Source organism: Lactuca sativa, chromosome 1 (genome assembly GCF_002870075.4).
Source record: "Lactuca sativa cultivar Salinas chromosome 1, Lsat_Salinas_v11, whole genome shotgun sequence".
Taxonomy (NCBI): Eukaryota; Viridiplantae; Streptophyta; class Magnoliopsida; order Asterales; family Asteraceae; genus Lactuca; species Lactuca sativa.
In genome coordinates, this window is record NC_056623.2 from 10,541,490 (window position 1) to 10,560,063 (window position 18,574).

Genomic DNA, 18,574 nt, shown 5'->3' on the forward strand with positions numbered 1-18,574 from the left:
CGCTGAAATGGATCTTGGTGATCTCTCAAAAGAAATATTCCTCGAGGTCACGTTCCAGTGATGGTGACTGGAATGCAAATAAGGACCGAAATCAGGCTATCAAAGAAAAATAAAGACAAAAAGATTTTGAAACAAAAGTCAAGAGATACTTTGGCGAAACCGAAATTGGTCAAACTGAGATCGATGTCCCCAAAGTCATCTCATGGGTCATCATCTAACCAAAGATGGATACCTAAAAGGTCAAACACAAAGGACAAAAAGGAATCAAAATCAAATGTCAAATCCCCCATCTATGTCATTAATAAAATTCTTAAACCTTATTATAGATGGGTGCCCAAAGGTCCTGCGACCCAATCACTTCACCATCCTTTAAATTCGTCAAGTACATTATCCGATTCAAAGGATATGGTATGGCAAGAAGTCTAATGTGTAGATAGAAATGGTCAACCTAGTGTCTCTATGGACTCGGTTCCCAAATCTAACTAATTTCGCACATTGTGCAGGAACAACTATAGAGGAATATCATCATACCTTGGTATGTTGATAGCGGCTGTTCCAGACACATGACAGGAGACATCTCTCAACTGCATAACATTGAGAAGTTTAATGGAGGGTATGTTTACTTTGCGGGAGGAGGAGGAAAAACCACTCAGAAGGGTACGGTTACTAATGGAGTTTTGAACTTTGAAAATGTTAATTACGCTTCAGAGTTGAAGCACAGTTTGCTGAGCGTCTCTCAGATCTGTAACAAAGGTTTTTCAACTCATTTCACAAACAAGGAATGTTTAACTTTTGAAGCCTGATATCATCATACCAGAGGATTGGATTTTGGTGAGATCTGAGCATGAAAGGAATGCATACATCATCGACATGAACCACAATGTTCCCGAGCAAGTAACATGTCTATTCTTAAAAGTCTCAAAACACAATGTTATGCTCTGGTATCGTCGTCTCGGTCATGCAAACACTAAGAATAGGGCTGCAGACGAGCCGAGCCGAGCCTGAGCCTGGCCAGGCTCGGCTCGGGCTCGTTCAAGTTATATAAGGCTCGAGCTCGAGCTCAGCTCGATTCGAGCTTCCTTGTACTGAGCTCGGCTCGAGCTCGTAAAGAATTATACAAGATCGGCTTGGGCTCGACTCGTTTTTTATCTGACGTGTCTAAATAAGCTTAAGCTCGGCTCGAGCTCGTTATGAAGCTCGTTTACTAATACCCTAAATCCATAATTCCCCTAATATGTTTTTATTTTAATATATATAAATAAAATTATATTATATTATATAAAGGCTCGTTTAGGCTTGCGAGCCTAATCAAGCTTAATGACATAGGCTTGAGCTCGGGCTCGTTTAATAAACGAGCTTAATATTAAGCTCGAGCTCGGCTCGGGCTCGTTAAAATTGATTTCGAGTCGAGCTTTTAACGACCCGATCTCGAGTAGCTCACGAGTAGCTTGGCTCGTTTGCACCTTTGGCTAAGAACCTCAATCGTCTTGCTAAGAATAACATTGTTCGGGATCTTTGAATAAAGGATTTCATTACTTTTGAAAAATGTGTGGCTTGTGCTCAAGGAAAACATCATCGCAAGCCACACAATCCCAAACTGGTCAACACAATCAACAAAACTCTCCAACTACTTCATATGGATTTGTTTGGTCCCGTGAATGTTCTGAGCATCAATAGAAACTCTTATTGCTTGGTTATAATCAATGATTACTCACGTTTTACATGGGTATTCTTCTTGTCTAATAAGAGAGAAACTGCTGAACTTATCAAAAGGTTTATTGTGCTCATTAAAAATCAGACCAACGAGAAGGTGAAGGGGATTCTAAGTGATAATGGCACCGAATTCAAGAATGTTGTCCTGTATCATTTTTGTGCATACTGCATCAATACAGTGCTGCTCGGAAACCTCAACAAAAGGGTGTAGCGGAGCGGCGAAATCGCACTCTGATTGATGCAAAAGGACCATGCTTTATGACTCTAAATTATCGGTCTTCTTTTGGGCTGAAGCCACTAACACGACATGCTATGTTCAGAACCTTGTTCTAATAAAAAAACAGCAGATGAAGACTCCATATGAAATTCTATATGGTCACAAACCACTACTATCTTTCTTTTCTGTTCGACTCCCACCCCCTCCCTTATATTCTCCCTCCCCCTTTCTCTCTCTCTCTCTCTCTCTCTCTCTAACTCTCACATTCTTTGCTTCCCTCTTTTTTGATATCATTTCAACACTGAAAAGCCTCTGAAATATGAGGAATTTACTGGGTTTTTTAGGATCGATATGCTCGGTCCAAAGGCCGATCCATCCGAAGAACACTTGTAGGTTTTAGGTTTCTAAACTATTTGTCTAAATTTCCAGAAGAAAGTTAAGGAAAATAGCGAAGGAGATTCAAAGAAGTTGTGTGTTTTTCATGGCTGATAGTAACGAAATCAACGCAAATGAATCCAAGGTATTTTTATTTTCTGATTTGTTTTCTTTGCCCCTCGTTCTTTTCTTTATTATTTTCATCCCAAACTAGTTAATTTTCATTTCATGTGTTCAGGTGGCAATTTATATTTCTGATTCACCTCATGAGTGTGTATGTATGTCTGTTAAGAAAGTAAACGAGAAACAAGGGACTATCCCTGTTTTTACCTATATGTTTTGGTCGGAAAAAAAAAACACATCCGCCTCCCTTCTTAAAATCGAAATGCTAGGTCTAATCGAGGTGAAAAATGAATTGAAAAACTAAGAAATTTGGTTTAAAGAGAGATGAACAAGACTTCTTTAATCAAAGGTATGTGTTCTTATTTGCAGCAAAAAACAAAGTGTAAATAAGGGAGTACTACTTGATTGTGATAATAAAGGTTGATGCTTTTATACCTTCAAGGGTTTATCAGATGAAGTTTTTCCACATCCACAAAGGTTCAATATTTTCAACAATCTATAACACCCACCGGCATATGCAAGCACAGTTTCAGTAAATAAAGAACATCCACTAATGTTGACCATAAATCTTCGTATAGATTGCTTCTTCCATGACTGGTGCTATCCAAAATATGAAATTGGGGCTTATAAACTTCATATTATTGCATTAATGGGTAATACCATGTACCAATTTGAGTGTACGTGTGTATTTTTCTGAGGAAGAAGATGATCGATCAGGTGAAGAAGAAAAATAAAAGGATAGATTTGGGGATGGGTCTTGTAGAGAGAGAGAGAGAGAGAGAGAGAGAGAGAGGCGGGTCCTATATTATTTTTTAATTGTTAAAATAAATAAATAAATATTAAATGAAAGAAAAATGAAAAATAAATACCCCAAGGGTATTTAGTCATTTCAATTTTTGGAAGGACTATTTTCACATATAAACTAGTCCAAAAGGACCACAAAGCCAAAAAATTCATGGTTTGGACTAAAACCCTAAAAAATTGAATATCACAAGGACCATTTTTGCAGTTTTGTCTTATATGTTTGTGGGAGTGGTACTGGGGAAGCTCACTAAGTTTTGTGCTTACAGCTTTATGTTTATGATTTCAGGTACTTCTGGTTCGAAAGAGAATGACACGACATGATCGCATCGTATCTACCAACATTCTGCATTTTATGACATGATTTGTCCTATGATAATTATTTTATACATTAACACGTTCTAATAGGATTGAAATGAATGAATGATGTTTCTTTTGGCTTATAAAATGAAATTTTCACTTAGTAATTTTTGGGACGTTACAAGTCGGTATCAGAGTCTTGGTTTGAGGGATTCGGGCACACTCTCAGGTGTGTTTGAACTCAAACTGAGGAATTGGTAATTTTTTACAAGAAAATGGATTTTTCATAAATATATTTTATAAAGAAAATGGTATGATGTGTGCAATCAGCCGAGCTCATGCAAGTATTTTCCAAAATACTCATACATGTTTATATTTCTGTATATGCATATGTATATAGCATGCTAGATTAGGGCTAAGAATCTGCTCATAATTTCATAGTAAGATGCTTGAATCGATGCCTTTGTGTGCCAGTTGTATGAACCCTTAGAACTGCATGCTAGTATGGATTTCAAATGATTAGATAGAGTGGCCTGGTTTAGTAGTGATCTAGTTTAGAACTTAATACTTAAGTGTTGCTTGCTTTGTGTTTATAGGGACTCCACTAGTGTCGACTAATTATTAAGTGAATACATTAAACTACATGTTATGGAGATTAGATAATTCTCGAAGGTTGGATTCAAATCTATTGTGCAACTCTAAGTGCAACTGTTATAGAGGGGGGCCTAGCATTCGAAAATTATATAGTGCTAGTAACATGTAGTTGTAATCGTGAGATGGTGGAAGGCACTGGATGGGAGGCTCTTCAGCAGTTGATGGCAAAAAGTGGGGGTAAAGAAACACTAGGGAAGCTCAGGAAATGTTTTAGTACGTAGGACGCTCTTTATTATAAGTAGGGTAATTGATATTGGGGAAGCGACTAAGAGGATTTAAGACCGTCCTTGGGAGTTAAGGATGTTTAGTTAGAATCCAAACCCAAAAATTAGGGTTTGCACCATGACCACTTACGCCTAGTGTACCTGGGGTTACGCCCAGCGTATCCATGCCGCTTCCAAAAATTACAAAATGTCACTAAGGGATAAAATGTAGTTAATTCTCATATTAAGGGTTAAAAGTGGAAATACCTTAATATCAAGATGTTACAAAAATAACATGTTTTATTAATATATATTTGTTTTTTATATTTATTTAAAAAACAAAAAGAAAATATGATATCGAAAATAGAGGGTGTTATAACAAACATGTTATAACATGTTGTCCGTTTCTTCTAATTGGTGTTATAACGCAGACATGGCATGTGAGGTGACATTTTTTTGGTGCTTTAACATGCTATAACATGTTGCCCATACCCACCGGTCTTAAAGCAAACCATTACAAACACAAGGTCTTTTAAATGTCAACTTATGTTCTCAATGACTTAAATACATGTCGAAATACGTAGTTTAAGTATGGGTACAAAAACTAAAAAGTACATATTTACATAGAGGTGAGTTAGGTACTGAAATGGGATCAAACTCGTACCGAATCCAAAGGTACCAAAACTGATTTGAGAAATTTGTAGGAATGAAATACCAAACCATAAGGTGCTATACAATACCAGTTCAGTTTGGTTCCGATACTGGTACAATGGTACAACCAATCTCTAACTAGTATCGATTTTACAAAGTACAACTTACAAAGCCAAAAGTACATGCGCATTTAAATTAAAAGAACTTAATAAACAACTAAAAGAAAGTTGAAAAAACATAAACCGAAACAATTGTGATGGTTTTATCATAAGTAGCAAAAGTTTTAATGTGTTACGACGTTGGAAAGAAAATTACCAACAAATTAAAAATCAGTACCTCCATTTCGGTTTGGTATCATTTTATTATCTGAGAACCGATGGTACCGGTCCCACAAGTAACAAGAACGAAATGAGTAATAATTAAGGAATAGATCATCGAACCGCTTATGCTTATGCGGTGAGGTTCGGGAAAATCGGTTCAAAGGCTCAACCCTATATTTATATGTATTTATGAGTGAAAATATATATAAATACACCTATATGTATTTATGAATACAACTTAAAGAAAATAAGATCTAAATACTAGCACCTGATTGTTTTGGATCACATAATTCCCATCATACAGTGCTTGGGGAAAAAAGAGAAATTAAATATCCTCCTACATTTTGTTCCTACCAATCCTCCTACCCATTTAAATGATGACATGTGTCTTATTAGTATCCTAAAATATCATTAAATTTCATTAAATAAGCATCAAATGTTACACATGTCACAATTTTATTGGGTGGGAGGATATGTAGGAATAAAAAGTAGGAGGATATTTAATTTCTCGGGAAAAAAAATTCTCCATTAGTTAACTCTAATGGCCGTAATGATTACTATCAAAATAGAGAAACCTTATGGAGATTCTGTCACTCATCTTCTAGACTAATCAATGTAACAATGTACTCTTTTTAATTACCTTTTATACTGCTATTAAATAGCTTATGGGAAGAGAAGAATTCGTAACGTTTTAGGTTGCCACATCATATTTAATATGAAACAATGCTTAAATAGCTTACAAAAGAAACAATAAAGATTAAATTTAAGCTACAAAGATAGCCACAAAACAACTAGATTGCTTAATAATTAAGAAGAATACATTAAATTGACCTAAAAATTTCAACCAGGTACGCGCGTCCACTCTACCTGTTGCACCCTTCGACTCTTTCATATACTACATCCTTAGGCAATTAAAATATATTCTTTTATAATGACACTCATAATTGATATCTTCACATGTGAGATAGCAGTTTGGCCATCACTCCACGGGACTGACATTTCGCCACCAAGGGTTTAGCTTTTGGTGCGATCAATCCTACTCCTGCGGTCATGTCAATCATCTCGTTACTCGGTCTTTCCCACTCGAAGCATTGAATAAGCGTAGCCATTGTCAACCCGATCATACGCATTCCCAAGTTTTCTCCTGGACACCTCCTCCTTCCGGTCCCAAATGGCATTAGCTTATAGGTATACCCATTTCCCGAACCTTTTAACCCTAGAAATCTTTCTGGCTTAAACATTGTAGAGTCTTTCCAGTTCTTTGGATCATTTTGTATCGCCCACACGTTCATCAGTAGCATTGTACCACTTGGGATGTGGTAACCTCCCACCATACAATCCTTTGCAGACTCATGTAACAAGAGTGGAGCAGCAGGGTATATACGCATAGTCTCGTTTATTATACAACGAAGATAAGGAAGGTTGGTCAAATCTGATTCGTTAACTAGACGATCTTCCCCAACACAATTGTCAATCTCAGTCTGCACTTTCTTTAGAGCTTCAGGATTATTTAACAAAAGCGATAACATCCATTCCATTGTTACACTCGATGTATTGCTTCCTGCTGATATTAGTACCTATCACACATGAAAATGATCAGGAAACTTAGCCATATTATATAACTAAAAAAAACCGAATGCTTGAATTTCAATTTCGAAGTGGAATTAGTTATAATATTAACAAGAATTAAAACGATATTATCAGTAGACTATGATATAAAATTATTTTCTTTTGCTAAATTGCTAGTGTATTACTCGAAACAATAGTATTAAAATGTTGCCTCTCATCGTTATTGTGTTCCCAATACCATGTAAGGTATGTTCTAATTTTAATGAGTACCTGCAATAATCCCTTGATAACTTCATCGCTGTGATTTTCAGGTTCTTTTTGTTGCGACATCAGTAGAAATTCAATCAAATTTTTCTTTTCATCGGAGCTACCACCCTCCGCCTCCACCACGGTTTTTCTTCTCTGCTCTTCTATAAAATCTTGCATTAACGCATGCCACTTTTCATTTAATGTCACCATTTCCTTCTCTAAGTGTTTCCCTCCCACCCACTTCCACCATGGCAAATAGTCGGACACATGGGTCGCCCCCATCACAATAAACAACTCCTGGACAAGCTCCATAAACCGCCCAGCCTCTCCCCCTTCAACATCACACCTCCTCCCGGCAATCGTCATCATCACCACATTCAGCACCACCTCAAATAACACCGACTTCATCTCCATCATCCCGTCCCTTACTACTCTAGGGTACATGACATTCTTAACCAGGTGGTGCACCACTTCTGCACGAATGGCGCTAAGGGTTCGTACCTGGCAAGATGACAAAAGCTCATGGCTGACCACGCGGCGGAGGCTACGCCAGTTATCATTATGGCTTGACCAATTAATGGTGGTGTAGTCCAACCCAAGGTGTTTTCCGGCAAGCAGACGGGGACGGTTGGCGAAAGTAAGGTCGTTGGTGGTGAGGCATTCCTCCACCACTTCCGGAGACGAAACTAAGAAAACCCGGCGGGCGCCCAAGCGAAGCATGAGCATCGGACCATGGTGGGCGGAGAGTTTACCTAAGGCTCGGTAGAGCGGCCGGCTTCTCAGCAGGTAAAGATGACCCACGATAGGTAAACATGGGAAGGGGCTCGGTGGTAAATTTCTTATTTTCCCTAGGGCAACTTTCGTAATCCATATCACGAAAATGATTGAGAAAAATATATAAAATATTGGCTCCATATTTATTCAGGTTTTAATTAATTTCTTGTATGTGTCTCATCCCGATGCTACCACATATATTTATAGTGAGATCATGGACAGGAAATGCAACCAGTCTACCACATAGATATAAACACGTGATTTACCTTGAAACTTCGTACCATACATGTCTCAATATATCGACATCTAATCAATATATACATATAACAGGTCCCATGCTGGGTGGACTTAAAAAAAACATTTAACTCAAATAAATCATGTTATTTCATTTGCAAATCAATCGAACTCAAGGGGACGGACAATCCTCATCGTAACAATGCAATGGGGTGAGCTGGCACCATAGGGAGGTAAAGGACCACCACATGGTTGGTGCGAGGAGAACACTATCTCTTTTATTTACTTTCCCTTGCCCTATAGTACTCGCAGCAATTTTTTTTTAAAAAAAAAATTATAAACCACTTTACAGCTCTATAGATACCACTATTTTTAACCTTTAATTCACATCACCTTCTATATTTTCTCTCCTTCATTCGTATTTGCATTAAAATGTATTCCAACAACCCCACACCCTAAAATATGGTCGGAGGAACTCTTTTACTACTAGTTCAAGAACACTAACTAGTGCAATGTACCAAAGGGTCTTTGGCCTAGCGGTAAGGAGTGACTCTCTCAAATGAGAGGTCATGGGTTCAAGTCTCACTAGGAGACATAAGTGGTGTTTAGGATTAGATTAGGAGTAGGATAGTTTGCCGTTTCAAAAATAAATAAATAAATAAATAAATAAATAAAACTAGTGCAATGTGTCGAAACAATATTACCATATGTCTATGTCAAACGTAACCCGGAACATGTTCACCATCTTCACGGCTTTCCCCTTTATTATCTACAAACCCAACCCCATCAAGGCCCAAAAGCCACAAACACAAACCGTCGCCGAGTCGGATGACAACTTCGTATAAAAAAATCAAACTGCCCGAATAAATCTTCAAGAACCAACCCCTCCACGACAAAGGAAAAGGAAAGCATCAACCGAATCGTGGAATCCAAAGGAAGAATTTGTGTTAGGCAAAATAATGGGTCGACATATCCAAGGATGCGGAGACCGAAAATTCAAAATCAACAAATCATATTTGTCGCGTTACATTACTATTTTGCGCAGAAGTGGATCTTGGTGATTATCATACAAAACACCAAATTTTCAAGAGATGAACAGTCACAACAAGAATTCGGAGTATTAGGGACGACGCTTTTTGGGACGACAAAAGCAATAGCGGCGACACCAGACTTGACGCGCTTTATGTCGCCGCTAAAACCCCACCGTCGTCGCTATTAACGACGTCGCTAAAGGTAACCACCGGTGATCCGTCGGAGATAAGCTACTTTCAATCGTGACCATTGGTTTGGCAAATAATCCAACGGATAGGGTTTGTTCCTGTGATAAGGCATTAGAGACGACACCTTTAGCGGCGACATGTCGCCGCTAAAGGGGGCGATCCGTTGACTCACCCTTAGACGAAATCTGGCCCTACAATTCCAACCCAATCCAACGGTTGGTAATCACCAAAAAGTGCGTGTATGATTCCCTCCATTTTGTCGCCGCAAATAGCCCCATGTCGCCGCTATTAGCGTAGTCCTTTATGTTCCAGTCCGTCTTCCCCAGACGAACGTTCCTCTCCTTTCTTTCACACCGGCGATCTGCAGTTTCTGTGGCGACTCCCAACGCTCTCCACTGCTGATTGGGCTACAAACCTTTCTCCCACCGCCGATTGTCCTCCAAAACCGAGTCCCACCGGCGGTATAACCTCCAAAGCGACTGCCACCTCCAATTCCGACGGGACCTTCGATTTCGTGCTCATATCTCTGGCGAGGTTAGTTTTCAGGACCCAATTGTGTTTGCATTTTTCTTTTAACTCACATTAACACCACCGATTCTTATTTGAAGTGATTTTTTTTTTTTTCGTTCCAGCAGCTTCACCACTGTCTAGCTTTCATTTTTCCTGGCAAAAACAAGTTAGTTTGATTAGTTTCACTTGATGGAAACTGTAAAATTGTTTATTTTGAAGCTGTGAAATTGTTTATGAAGCTGTGAATGTGAATGATTATTTTGAAGCTATGAATCTGTGAAATTTGTGAAATTTATTATGAAGCTGTGAAATTGATTTTGAGTGTGAACTGTGAAATTGTGAATTTGATTATTTTGATTTCTTTGGATTGATATAAACTGGAAACTGTGAAATTGTTTTTTTTTCAATTGTTTGAATGTATGTTTCAGTTGATTAATTTGATATGTTTTGTATGAATTGAATAGTTTATATATATTCACTTGTTGATCATGTATGAGTTGATGAATTTATATGTGAAATTGATATATATATATATATATATATATATATATATATATATATATATATATATGTGAAACTATTGTATGTTCATCATGAATTTGTATGTAAAATTTAAGAATATTCATATGATTATTAGAAATATATTTTATTCTATATTAAAAAAATAAAATAAATGCATCATAATAGATAATTTTTTTGTATAAGTTAATGAAGAAACATTCGTAAAAAAGGTTTTTAAAAGAAAAAGAAAAAAACCATAATAAACTAATTAAATAAATAACAAATATATAATATCATTTAAAGCAAAATTTAATAATAAAAAAAATAAAAATTAAAACGCTACGCTAAATCTACTAAGTTATAATTAATCAAAATAGAAAAATAAAAACAAAAATAAGTTCATAAATCAAAATTGGTCAAAATTGTTTAAAAAAGAAAAAGAAGAAGAATAATAATAAATCATAATAAACTAATTAAACAAATAACAAATATATAATATCATTTAAAGTAAAATTTAATAATAAAAAAATTAAAAATTAAAACACTACGCTAAATCTACTAAGTTATAATTAATCAAAATAGAAAAATAAAAACAAAAATAAGTTGATAAATCAAAATTGGTCAAAAAGGTTTTAAAAAAAAGAAGAAGAAGAAGAAGAATAAACCATAATAAACTAATTAAATAAATAACAAATATATAATATCATTTAAATTTAATAATAAAAAAAATTAAAAATTAAAACGCTACGCTAAATCTACTAAGTTATAATTAATCAAAATGGAAAAATAAAAACAAAAATAAGTTGATAAATCAAAATTGGTCAAAAAGGTTTTAAAAAGAAAAAGAAGAAGAATAATAATAAACCATAATAAACTAATTAAATAAATAACAAATATCTAATATCATTTAAATTTAATAATAAAAAAAATTAAAAATTAAAACGCTACGCTAAATCTACTAAGTTATAATTAATCAAAATGGAAAAATGAAAACAAAAATAAGTTGATAAATCAAAATTGGTCAAAAAGGTTTTAAAAAGAAAAAGAAGAAGAATAATAATAAACCATAATAAACTAATTAAATAAATAACAAATATATAATATCATTTAAACTAATTTAATAATAACAAATCTATACTCCTGCGTTTTTTGACATTATGGTTCATTTAGTTTTGCATTTACCTGATGAAGCAATTTCTGGAGGCCCAGTATGTATGAGATGGATGTATCCCTTTGAAAGGTATATGAAAAAACTAAAAAACTATGTCAGAAACAAGGCGAGGCCGGAATGTTCTATAACTGAGGGTTATGTCGCTGAAGAGGCATTATCATTTTGTTCGATGTACCTTGAAGATGTTGAGACTCGATTCAATCGCCTTGAAAGAAACGAGGATGTTATCATAGAAGAAACAAAGTTATGGGTGTTTCAGTCTAAGTGTCGACCAACTAGCGGAAGGAAAATGAAAAATCTCAGTCTAGAGGAGAGAAAACGTCTACATTGGTTTGTGCTTGATAATTGTGAAGAAGTCAGAAAGTATATTGCGTAAGTGTTCTTATCTTTTAATTCATTGTCTTTTTTTAATTTCGCATTTTTACTAAATATATATATATATATTTTCATCAATGTAATGAATTCAAAATCATTACATTCTGAAAGTGATGAAAAAATTGAATTTCCTAAATGGTTCCTTCATAAGGTCTATGATATGCAAAAACAAAAATCTCCAGAAATCTTTCTGGCTTAAACATTGTAGGGTCTTTCCAGTTCTTTGGATCATTTTGTATCGCCCACACGTTCATCAGTAGCATTGTACCACTTGGGATGTGGTAACCTCCCACCATACAATCCTTTGCAGACTCATGTAACAAGAGTGGAGCAGCAGGGTATATACGCATAGTCTCGTTTATTATACAACGAAGATAAGGAAGGTTGGTCAAATCTGATTCGTTAACTAGACGATCTTCCCCAACACAATTGTCAATCTCAGTCTGCACTTTCTTTAGAGCTTCAGGATTATTTAACAAAAGCGATAACATCCATTCCATTGTTACACTCGATGTATTGCTTCCTGCTGATATTAGTACCTATCACACATGAAAATGATCAGGAAACTTAGCCATATTATATAACTAAAAAAAACCGAATGCTTGAATTTCAATTTCGAAGTGGAATTAGTTATAATATTAACAAGAATTAAAACGATATTATCAGTAGACTATGATATAAAATTATTTTCTTTTGCTAAATTGCTAGTGTATTACTCGAAACAATAGTATTAAAATGTTGCCTCTCATCGTTATTGTGTTCCCAATACCATGTAAGGTATGTTCTAATTTTAATGAGTACCTGCAATAATCCATTGATAACTTCATCGCTGTGATTTTCAGGTTCTTTTTGTTGCGACATCAGTAGAAATTCAATCAAATTTTTCTTTTCATCGGAGCTACCACCCTCCGCCTCCACCACGGTTTTTCTTCTCTGCTCTTCTATAAAATCTTGCATTAACGCATGCCACTTTTCATTTAATGTCACCATTTCCTTCTCTAAGTGTTTCCCTCCCACCCACTTCCACCATGGCAAATAGTCGGACACATGGGTCGCCCCCATCACAATAAACAACTCCTGGACAAGCTCCATAAACCGCCCAGCCTCTCCCCCTTCAACATCACACCTCCTCCCGGCAATCGTCATCATCACCACATTCAGCACCACCTCAAATAACACCGACTTCATCTCCATCATCCCGTCCCTTACTACTCTAGGGTACATGACATTCTTAACCAGGTGGTGCACCACTTCTGCACGAATGGCGCTAAGGGTTCGTACCTGGCAAGATGACAAAAGCTCATGGCTGACCACGCGGCGGAGGCTACGCCAGTTATCATTATGGCTTGACCAATTAATGGTGGTGTAGTCCAACCCAAGGTGTTTTCCGGCAAGCAGACGGGGACGGTTGGCGAAAGTAAGGTCGTTGGTGGTGAGGCATTCCTCCACCACTTCCGGAGACGAAACTAAGAAAACCCGGCGGGCGCCCAAGCGAAGCATGAGCATCGGACCATGGTGGGCGGAGAGTTTACCTAAGGCTCGGTAGAGCGGCCGGCTTCTCAGCAGGTAAAGATGACCCACGATAGGTAAACATGGGAAGGGGCTCGGTGGTAAATTTCTTATTTTCCCTAGGGCAACTTTCGTAATCCATATCACGAAAATGATTGAGAAAAATATATAAAATATTGGCTCCATATTTATTCAGGTTTTAATTAATTTCTTGTATGTGTCTCATCCCGATGCTACCACATATATTTATAGTGAGATCATGGACAGGAAATGCAACCAGTCTACCACATAGATATAAACACGTGATTTACCTTGAAACTTCGTACCATACATGTCTCAATATATCGACATCTAATCAATATATACATATAACAGGTCCCATGCTGGGTGGACTTAAAAAAAACATTTAACTCAAATAAATCATGTTATTTCATTTGCAAATCAATCGAACTCAAGGGGACGGACAATCCTCATCGTAACAATGCAATGGGGTGAGCTGGCACCATAGGGAGGTAAAGGACGACCACATGGTTGGTGCGAGGAGAACACTATCTCTTTTATTTACTTTCCCTTGCCCTATAGTACTCGCAGCAATTTTTTTTTAAAAAAAAAATTATAAACCATTTTACAGCTCTATAGATACCACTATTTTTAACCTTTAATTCACATCACCTTCTATATTTTCTCTCCTTCATTCGTATTTGCATTAAAATGTATTCCAACAACCCCACACCCTAAAATATGGTTGGAGGAACTCTTTTACTACTAGTTCAAGAACACTATCTAGTGCAAAGTGTCCAAAACAATATTACCATATGTCTATGCGAAACGTAACCCGGAACATGTTCACCATCTTCACGGCTTTCCCCTTTATTATCTACAAACCCAACCCCATCAAGGCCCAAAAGCCAAACCCTCACCAAGCCACAAACACAAAACGCCACCGAGTCGGATGACGACTTCGTATAAGAAAATCAAACTACCCAAATAAATCTTCAAGAACCAACCCCTCCACGACAAAGGAAAAGGAAAGCATCAACCAAACCATGGAATCCAAAGGAAGATTTTGTGTTGGGCAAAATCATGGGTCCACATATCCAAGGATGCGGAGATTGAAAATTCAAAATCAACAAATCATATTTGCCGCATTACATAACTATTTTGCGCTGAAATGGATCTTGGTGATCTCTCAAAAGAAATATTCCTCGAGGTCACGTTCCAGTGATGGTGACTGGAATGCAAATAAGGACCGAAATCAGGCTATCAAAGAAAAATAAAGACAAAAAGATTTTGAAACAAAAGTCAAGAGATACTTTGGCGAAACCGAAATTGGTCAAACTGAGATCGATGTCCCCAAAGTCATCTCATGGGTCATCATCTAACCAAAGATGGATACCTAAAAGGTCAAACACAAAGGACAAAAAGGAATCAAAATCAAATGTCAAATCCCCCATCTATGTCATTAATAAAATTCTTAAACCTTATTATAGATGGGTGCCCAAAGGTCCTGCGACCCAATCACTTCACCATCCTTTAAATTCGTCAAGTACATTATCCGATTCAAAGGATATGGTATGGCAAGAAGTCTAATGTGTAGATAGAAATGGTCAACCTAGTGTCTCTATGGACTCGGTTCCCAAATCTAACTAATTTCGCACATTGTGCAGGAACAACTATAGAGGAATATCATCATACCTTGGTATGTTGATAGCGGCTGTTCCAGACACATGACAGGAGACATCTCTCAACTGCATAACATTGAGAAGTTTAATGGAGGGTATGTTTACTTTGCGGGAGGAGGAGGAAAAACCACTCAGAAGGGTACGGTTACTAATGGAGTTTTGAACTTTGAAAATGTTAATTACGCTTCAGAGTTGAAGCACAGTTTGCTGAGCGTCTCTCAGATCTGTAACAAAGGTTTTTCAACTCATTTCACAAACAAGGAATGTTTAACTTTTGAAGCCTGATATCATCATACCAGAGGATTGGATTTTGGTGAGATCTGAGCATGAAAGGAATGCATACATCATCGACATGAACCACAATGTTCCCGAGCAAGTAACATGTCTATTCTTAAAAATCTCAAAACACAATGTTATGCTCTGGTATCATCGTCTCGGTCTTGCAAACGCTAAGAATAGGGATGCAGACGAGCCGAGCCGAGCCTGAGTCTGGCCAGACTCGGCTCGGGCTCGTTTACGTTATATAAGGCTCGAGCTCGAGCTCAACTCGATTCGAGCTTCCTTGTACTGAGCTCGGCTCGAGCTCGTAAAGAATTATACAAGCTCAGCTCGGGCTCGGGCTCGACTCGGTTTTTATCTTACGTGTCTAAATAAGCTTAAGCTCGGCTCGAGCTCGTTAAGAAGCTCGTTTACTAATACCCTAAATGTAACAACGCAAATTTTCAAACAAATTTTTCATTTCAAAAATAAATTATTTTCATTCAAACAAAGCATAATTATTCCAAGTGTTATGTCAAAATACAATTCATAGAATTCCCAAGATCTCAAAACATCAATCAGTGTGTACACATCACGCCGGCGCCTTCCCACGGTCCTCGCTAGTACCTGAAACACATACGTAACAACTGTAAGGATAAATGCTTAGTGAGTTCCCCAATATACAACTTACGCATATACGCCTTTCCAGGCCCTGACCTTCCGGTCCACAACACAACGCCTTCCGGCCCATATAAACATACATAGCACGCATAACAATTAACTTACCACATATAGCACGTATATCACATATCATATCCGACCTTCCAGTCACACAGTCAAACCCTTCCGGGTATAGTATAGTGAGAAGACTCACCTCGTGAATACTGAAAGCTAGCAAATCCTGAAATCACTCGTGTTCGATCCGCCGAGCTACAAACTCCCTATAACATCATATATCTCTTATTAACACTTTTATCTTCTAAGTTAACTGACCCTAAGAAGTCACACATAGGTCAACTCTGGTCAACGGTCAACTCGACCGGACTCGGCGAGTGCCATAGCGACTCGGCGAGTCTAGACGTCCTCCAACCCTCTAAGATTCCCCTTCTACTCGTCGAGTATCCTCCTTGACCCGACGAGTTATTCCTGGAAGAATCGCGGGGCCACCCCGACTCAACTCGCCGAGTCTGAAGAACAACTCGACGAGTCCCAGTTATTCTTCAAGCTACTCGCCGAGTCTGTTCGTCGGACTCGGCGAGTCCATGCCATGCAACCGCTCAAACTGCTTCCTAAGGTCGGAACTGCTTCGACCATTCATAGGTCTGGCCTTCCTAGACTGGTCCATCACGTAAGGTCCTCATTTCGGTGCTCATGATACACCCCAAGACTTATAATTTACATATTGACCTAAGGCATAAGGATTCCAATCCAAAACCTTCATCAATTCCCGAAATGCACAGGCATGGGACATTCTGGACCTCCAAAGGTCCCAATACAGGGTTACAATCGTTTGGGGGACTAGGGTAACATTCAATCTATCCACAAAAGGGTTTCATAAACCCTAATCCTCTAAACACATCACCATAGCAGAGTATACTCGAATTCTTACCTGGATGATGTACTCTCTGTGTCCCCAATCCTCAGAACGTGACTCTCTTGCAGTTCCTTTAGCCAAGCCCTTCTCTTCCTTGCACAACAACTCCTTCAAAATCACCAATGGCCTTTAACCTTGCTCCAGATGCACACAATCGATTTAGGGTTTCTCTCAGAAGGCTAAAGTGAACAATGACGGCCAATAAGTCCCTTTTATACGTCCCAAACCTGAACGGTTAGGGTTTTCGCTAAACAGCGCAGACTCGCCGAGTCCATATCTGGACTCGTCGAGTCCAGTTGCGAACCCGCGACCAGGTCTGCGGTCCTACTCGGCGAGTCTAGGCTCCAACTCGCCGAGTCCCCTCTTAAAACACTCCAAAAACATAATTTTAACCATACCTGAGATTCCGGGCTGTTACAATTCTCCCCCACTAGGATTAGACTTCGCCCTCGAAGTCTCACTCGGAAAATAGTTCCGGATGCTGCTCCCGCATCTCACGTTCCGGCTCCCAAGTCATTTCCGATCCTTTCCGGTGTTGCCACTGAACCAACACCAGAGGTACCTCCTTGCTCCTCAGAACCTTGATCTTCCGATCCCTGATGACCACCGGTCTCTCGGCATAATTCAGGCTCGCATCCACCTGAATATCCTCTAATGGAACCACTGCTGACTCATCGGCTATGCACTTCCTCAATTGTGACACATGAAAAGTGTCGTGGATCTGTCCCAACTCCGCTGGCAACTCCAAACGATAGGCTACCCGGCCTATCCTTGCAATCACACGAAATGGCCCTATATACCGGGGCCCCAACTTGCCCCTCTTCCTAAATCGAATCACTCCTTTCCAAGGAGAGACCTTCAGGAGAACGAAGTCGCCGACTTGAAACTCAAGCTCGGATCGGCGCCTATCTGCATAACTCTTCTGTCGGCTCTGGGCGGTCAATAACCTCTGTCTAACTTGTTGAATCTGCTCTGTCGTCTGAAGCACGATCTCTGTGCTGCCCATCACTCTCTGTCCCACCTCTCCCCAGCAAATGGGGGTCCGACACCTCCTACCATACAATAGCTCAAAAGGTGGCATACTGTTGTAGGAAAACTCTGCCAAGGGTAAATACGCATCCCAGCTACCCCCGAAGTCTAACACACATGCTCGAAGCATGTCCTCCAGCGTCTGAATCGTCCGCTCGCTCTGACCGTCTGTCTGGGGATAGTATGCGGTACTAAAATGCAATTTAGTACCCAGCTCTTCATGGAATTTCTTCCAGAACCTGGAAGTGAAGCGCACATCACGGTCTGAAATAATCGAGGTCGGCACTCCATGCCGAGATACTACTTCTCTCACATATATCTCCGCCAACTTCTCCGCTGAAGAACTCTCGCTGATGGCAAGGAAGTGTGCACTCTTCGTCAACCTATCCACAATCACCCAAATTGCATCAACCCCCCTGGCAGTTCTCGGCAATTTGGTGATGAAATCCATAGTGATCTGTTCCCACTTCCACTCAGGAATCTCCAATGGCTGTAACTTGCCATGCGGTCTCTGGTGCTCGGCCTTAACCCTACGGCAGGTC

General features: G+C 38.5%; 2 protein-coding genes and 1 long non-coding RNA gene across 3 annotated transcripts; all 3 read right to left on the minus strand.

The window, feature by feature from the left end:
• Window positions 1-6,052: 6,052 nt before the first annotated feature.
• On the minus strand, window positions 6,053-8,446 carry LOC128127572 (cytochrome P450 81Q32-like). Its single transcript, XM_052766203.1, has 2 exons — window positions 7,197-8,446; window positions 6,053-6,934 (listed from the first exon to the last, which is right to left on the minus strand). The coding sequence occupies exons 1-2, from the start codon at window positions 8,088-8,090 to the stop codon at window positions 6,311-6,313; spliced, it is 1,518 nt and encodes a 505-aa protein (XP_052622163.1). The 5' UTR covers window positions 8,091-8,446; the 3' UTR covers window positions 6,053-6,310.
• A 3,645-nt stretch (window positions 8,447-12,091) lies between these two features.
• LOC128126947 (cytochrome P450 81Q32-like) lies at window positions 12,092-13,849 on the minus strand. The gene is made up of 2 exons (XM_052765147.1): window positions 12,762-13,849; window positions 12,092-12,499 (listed from the first exon to the last, which is right to left on the minus strand). The coding sequence occupies exons 1-2, from the start codon at window positions 13,653-13,655 to the stop codon at window positions 12,092-12,094; spliced, it is 1,302 nt and encodes a 433-aa protein (XP_052621107.1). The 5' UTR covers window positions 13,656-13,849.
• A 2,074-nt stretch (window positions 13,850-15,923) lies between these two features.
• LOC128127661 (uncharacterized) lies at window positions 15,924-17,596 on the minus strand. Its single transcript, XR_008225543.1, has 3 exons — window positions 17,019-17,596; window positions 16,284-16,350; window positions 15,924-16,036 (listed from the first exon to the last, which is right to left on the minus strand). It is a non-coding gene; the product is annotated as an uncharacterized LOC128127661 (long non-coding RNA).
• Between the last annotated feature and the right edge of the window lie 978 nt (window positions 17,597-18,574).

Coding starts and splice junctions, on each gene's coding strand:
- LOC128127572 (XM_052766203.1), bottom strand. CDS start 8,090: ATGGAGCCAATATTTTATATATTTTTCTCAATCATTTTCGTGATATGG. Junction 6,935..7,196: donor TTATCAAGGGATTATTGCAG/GTACTCATTAAA, acceptor CATGTGTGATAG/GTACTAATATCAGCAGGAAG.
- LOC128126947 (XM_052765147.1), bottom strand. CDS start 13,655: ATGGAGCCAATATTTTATATATTTTTCTCAATCATTTTCGTGATATGG. Junction 12,500..12,761: donor TTATCAATGGATTATTGCAG/GTACTCATTAAA, acceptor CATGTGTGATAG/GTACTAATATCAGCAGGAAG.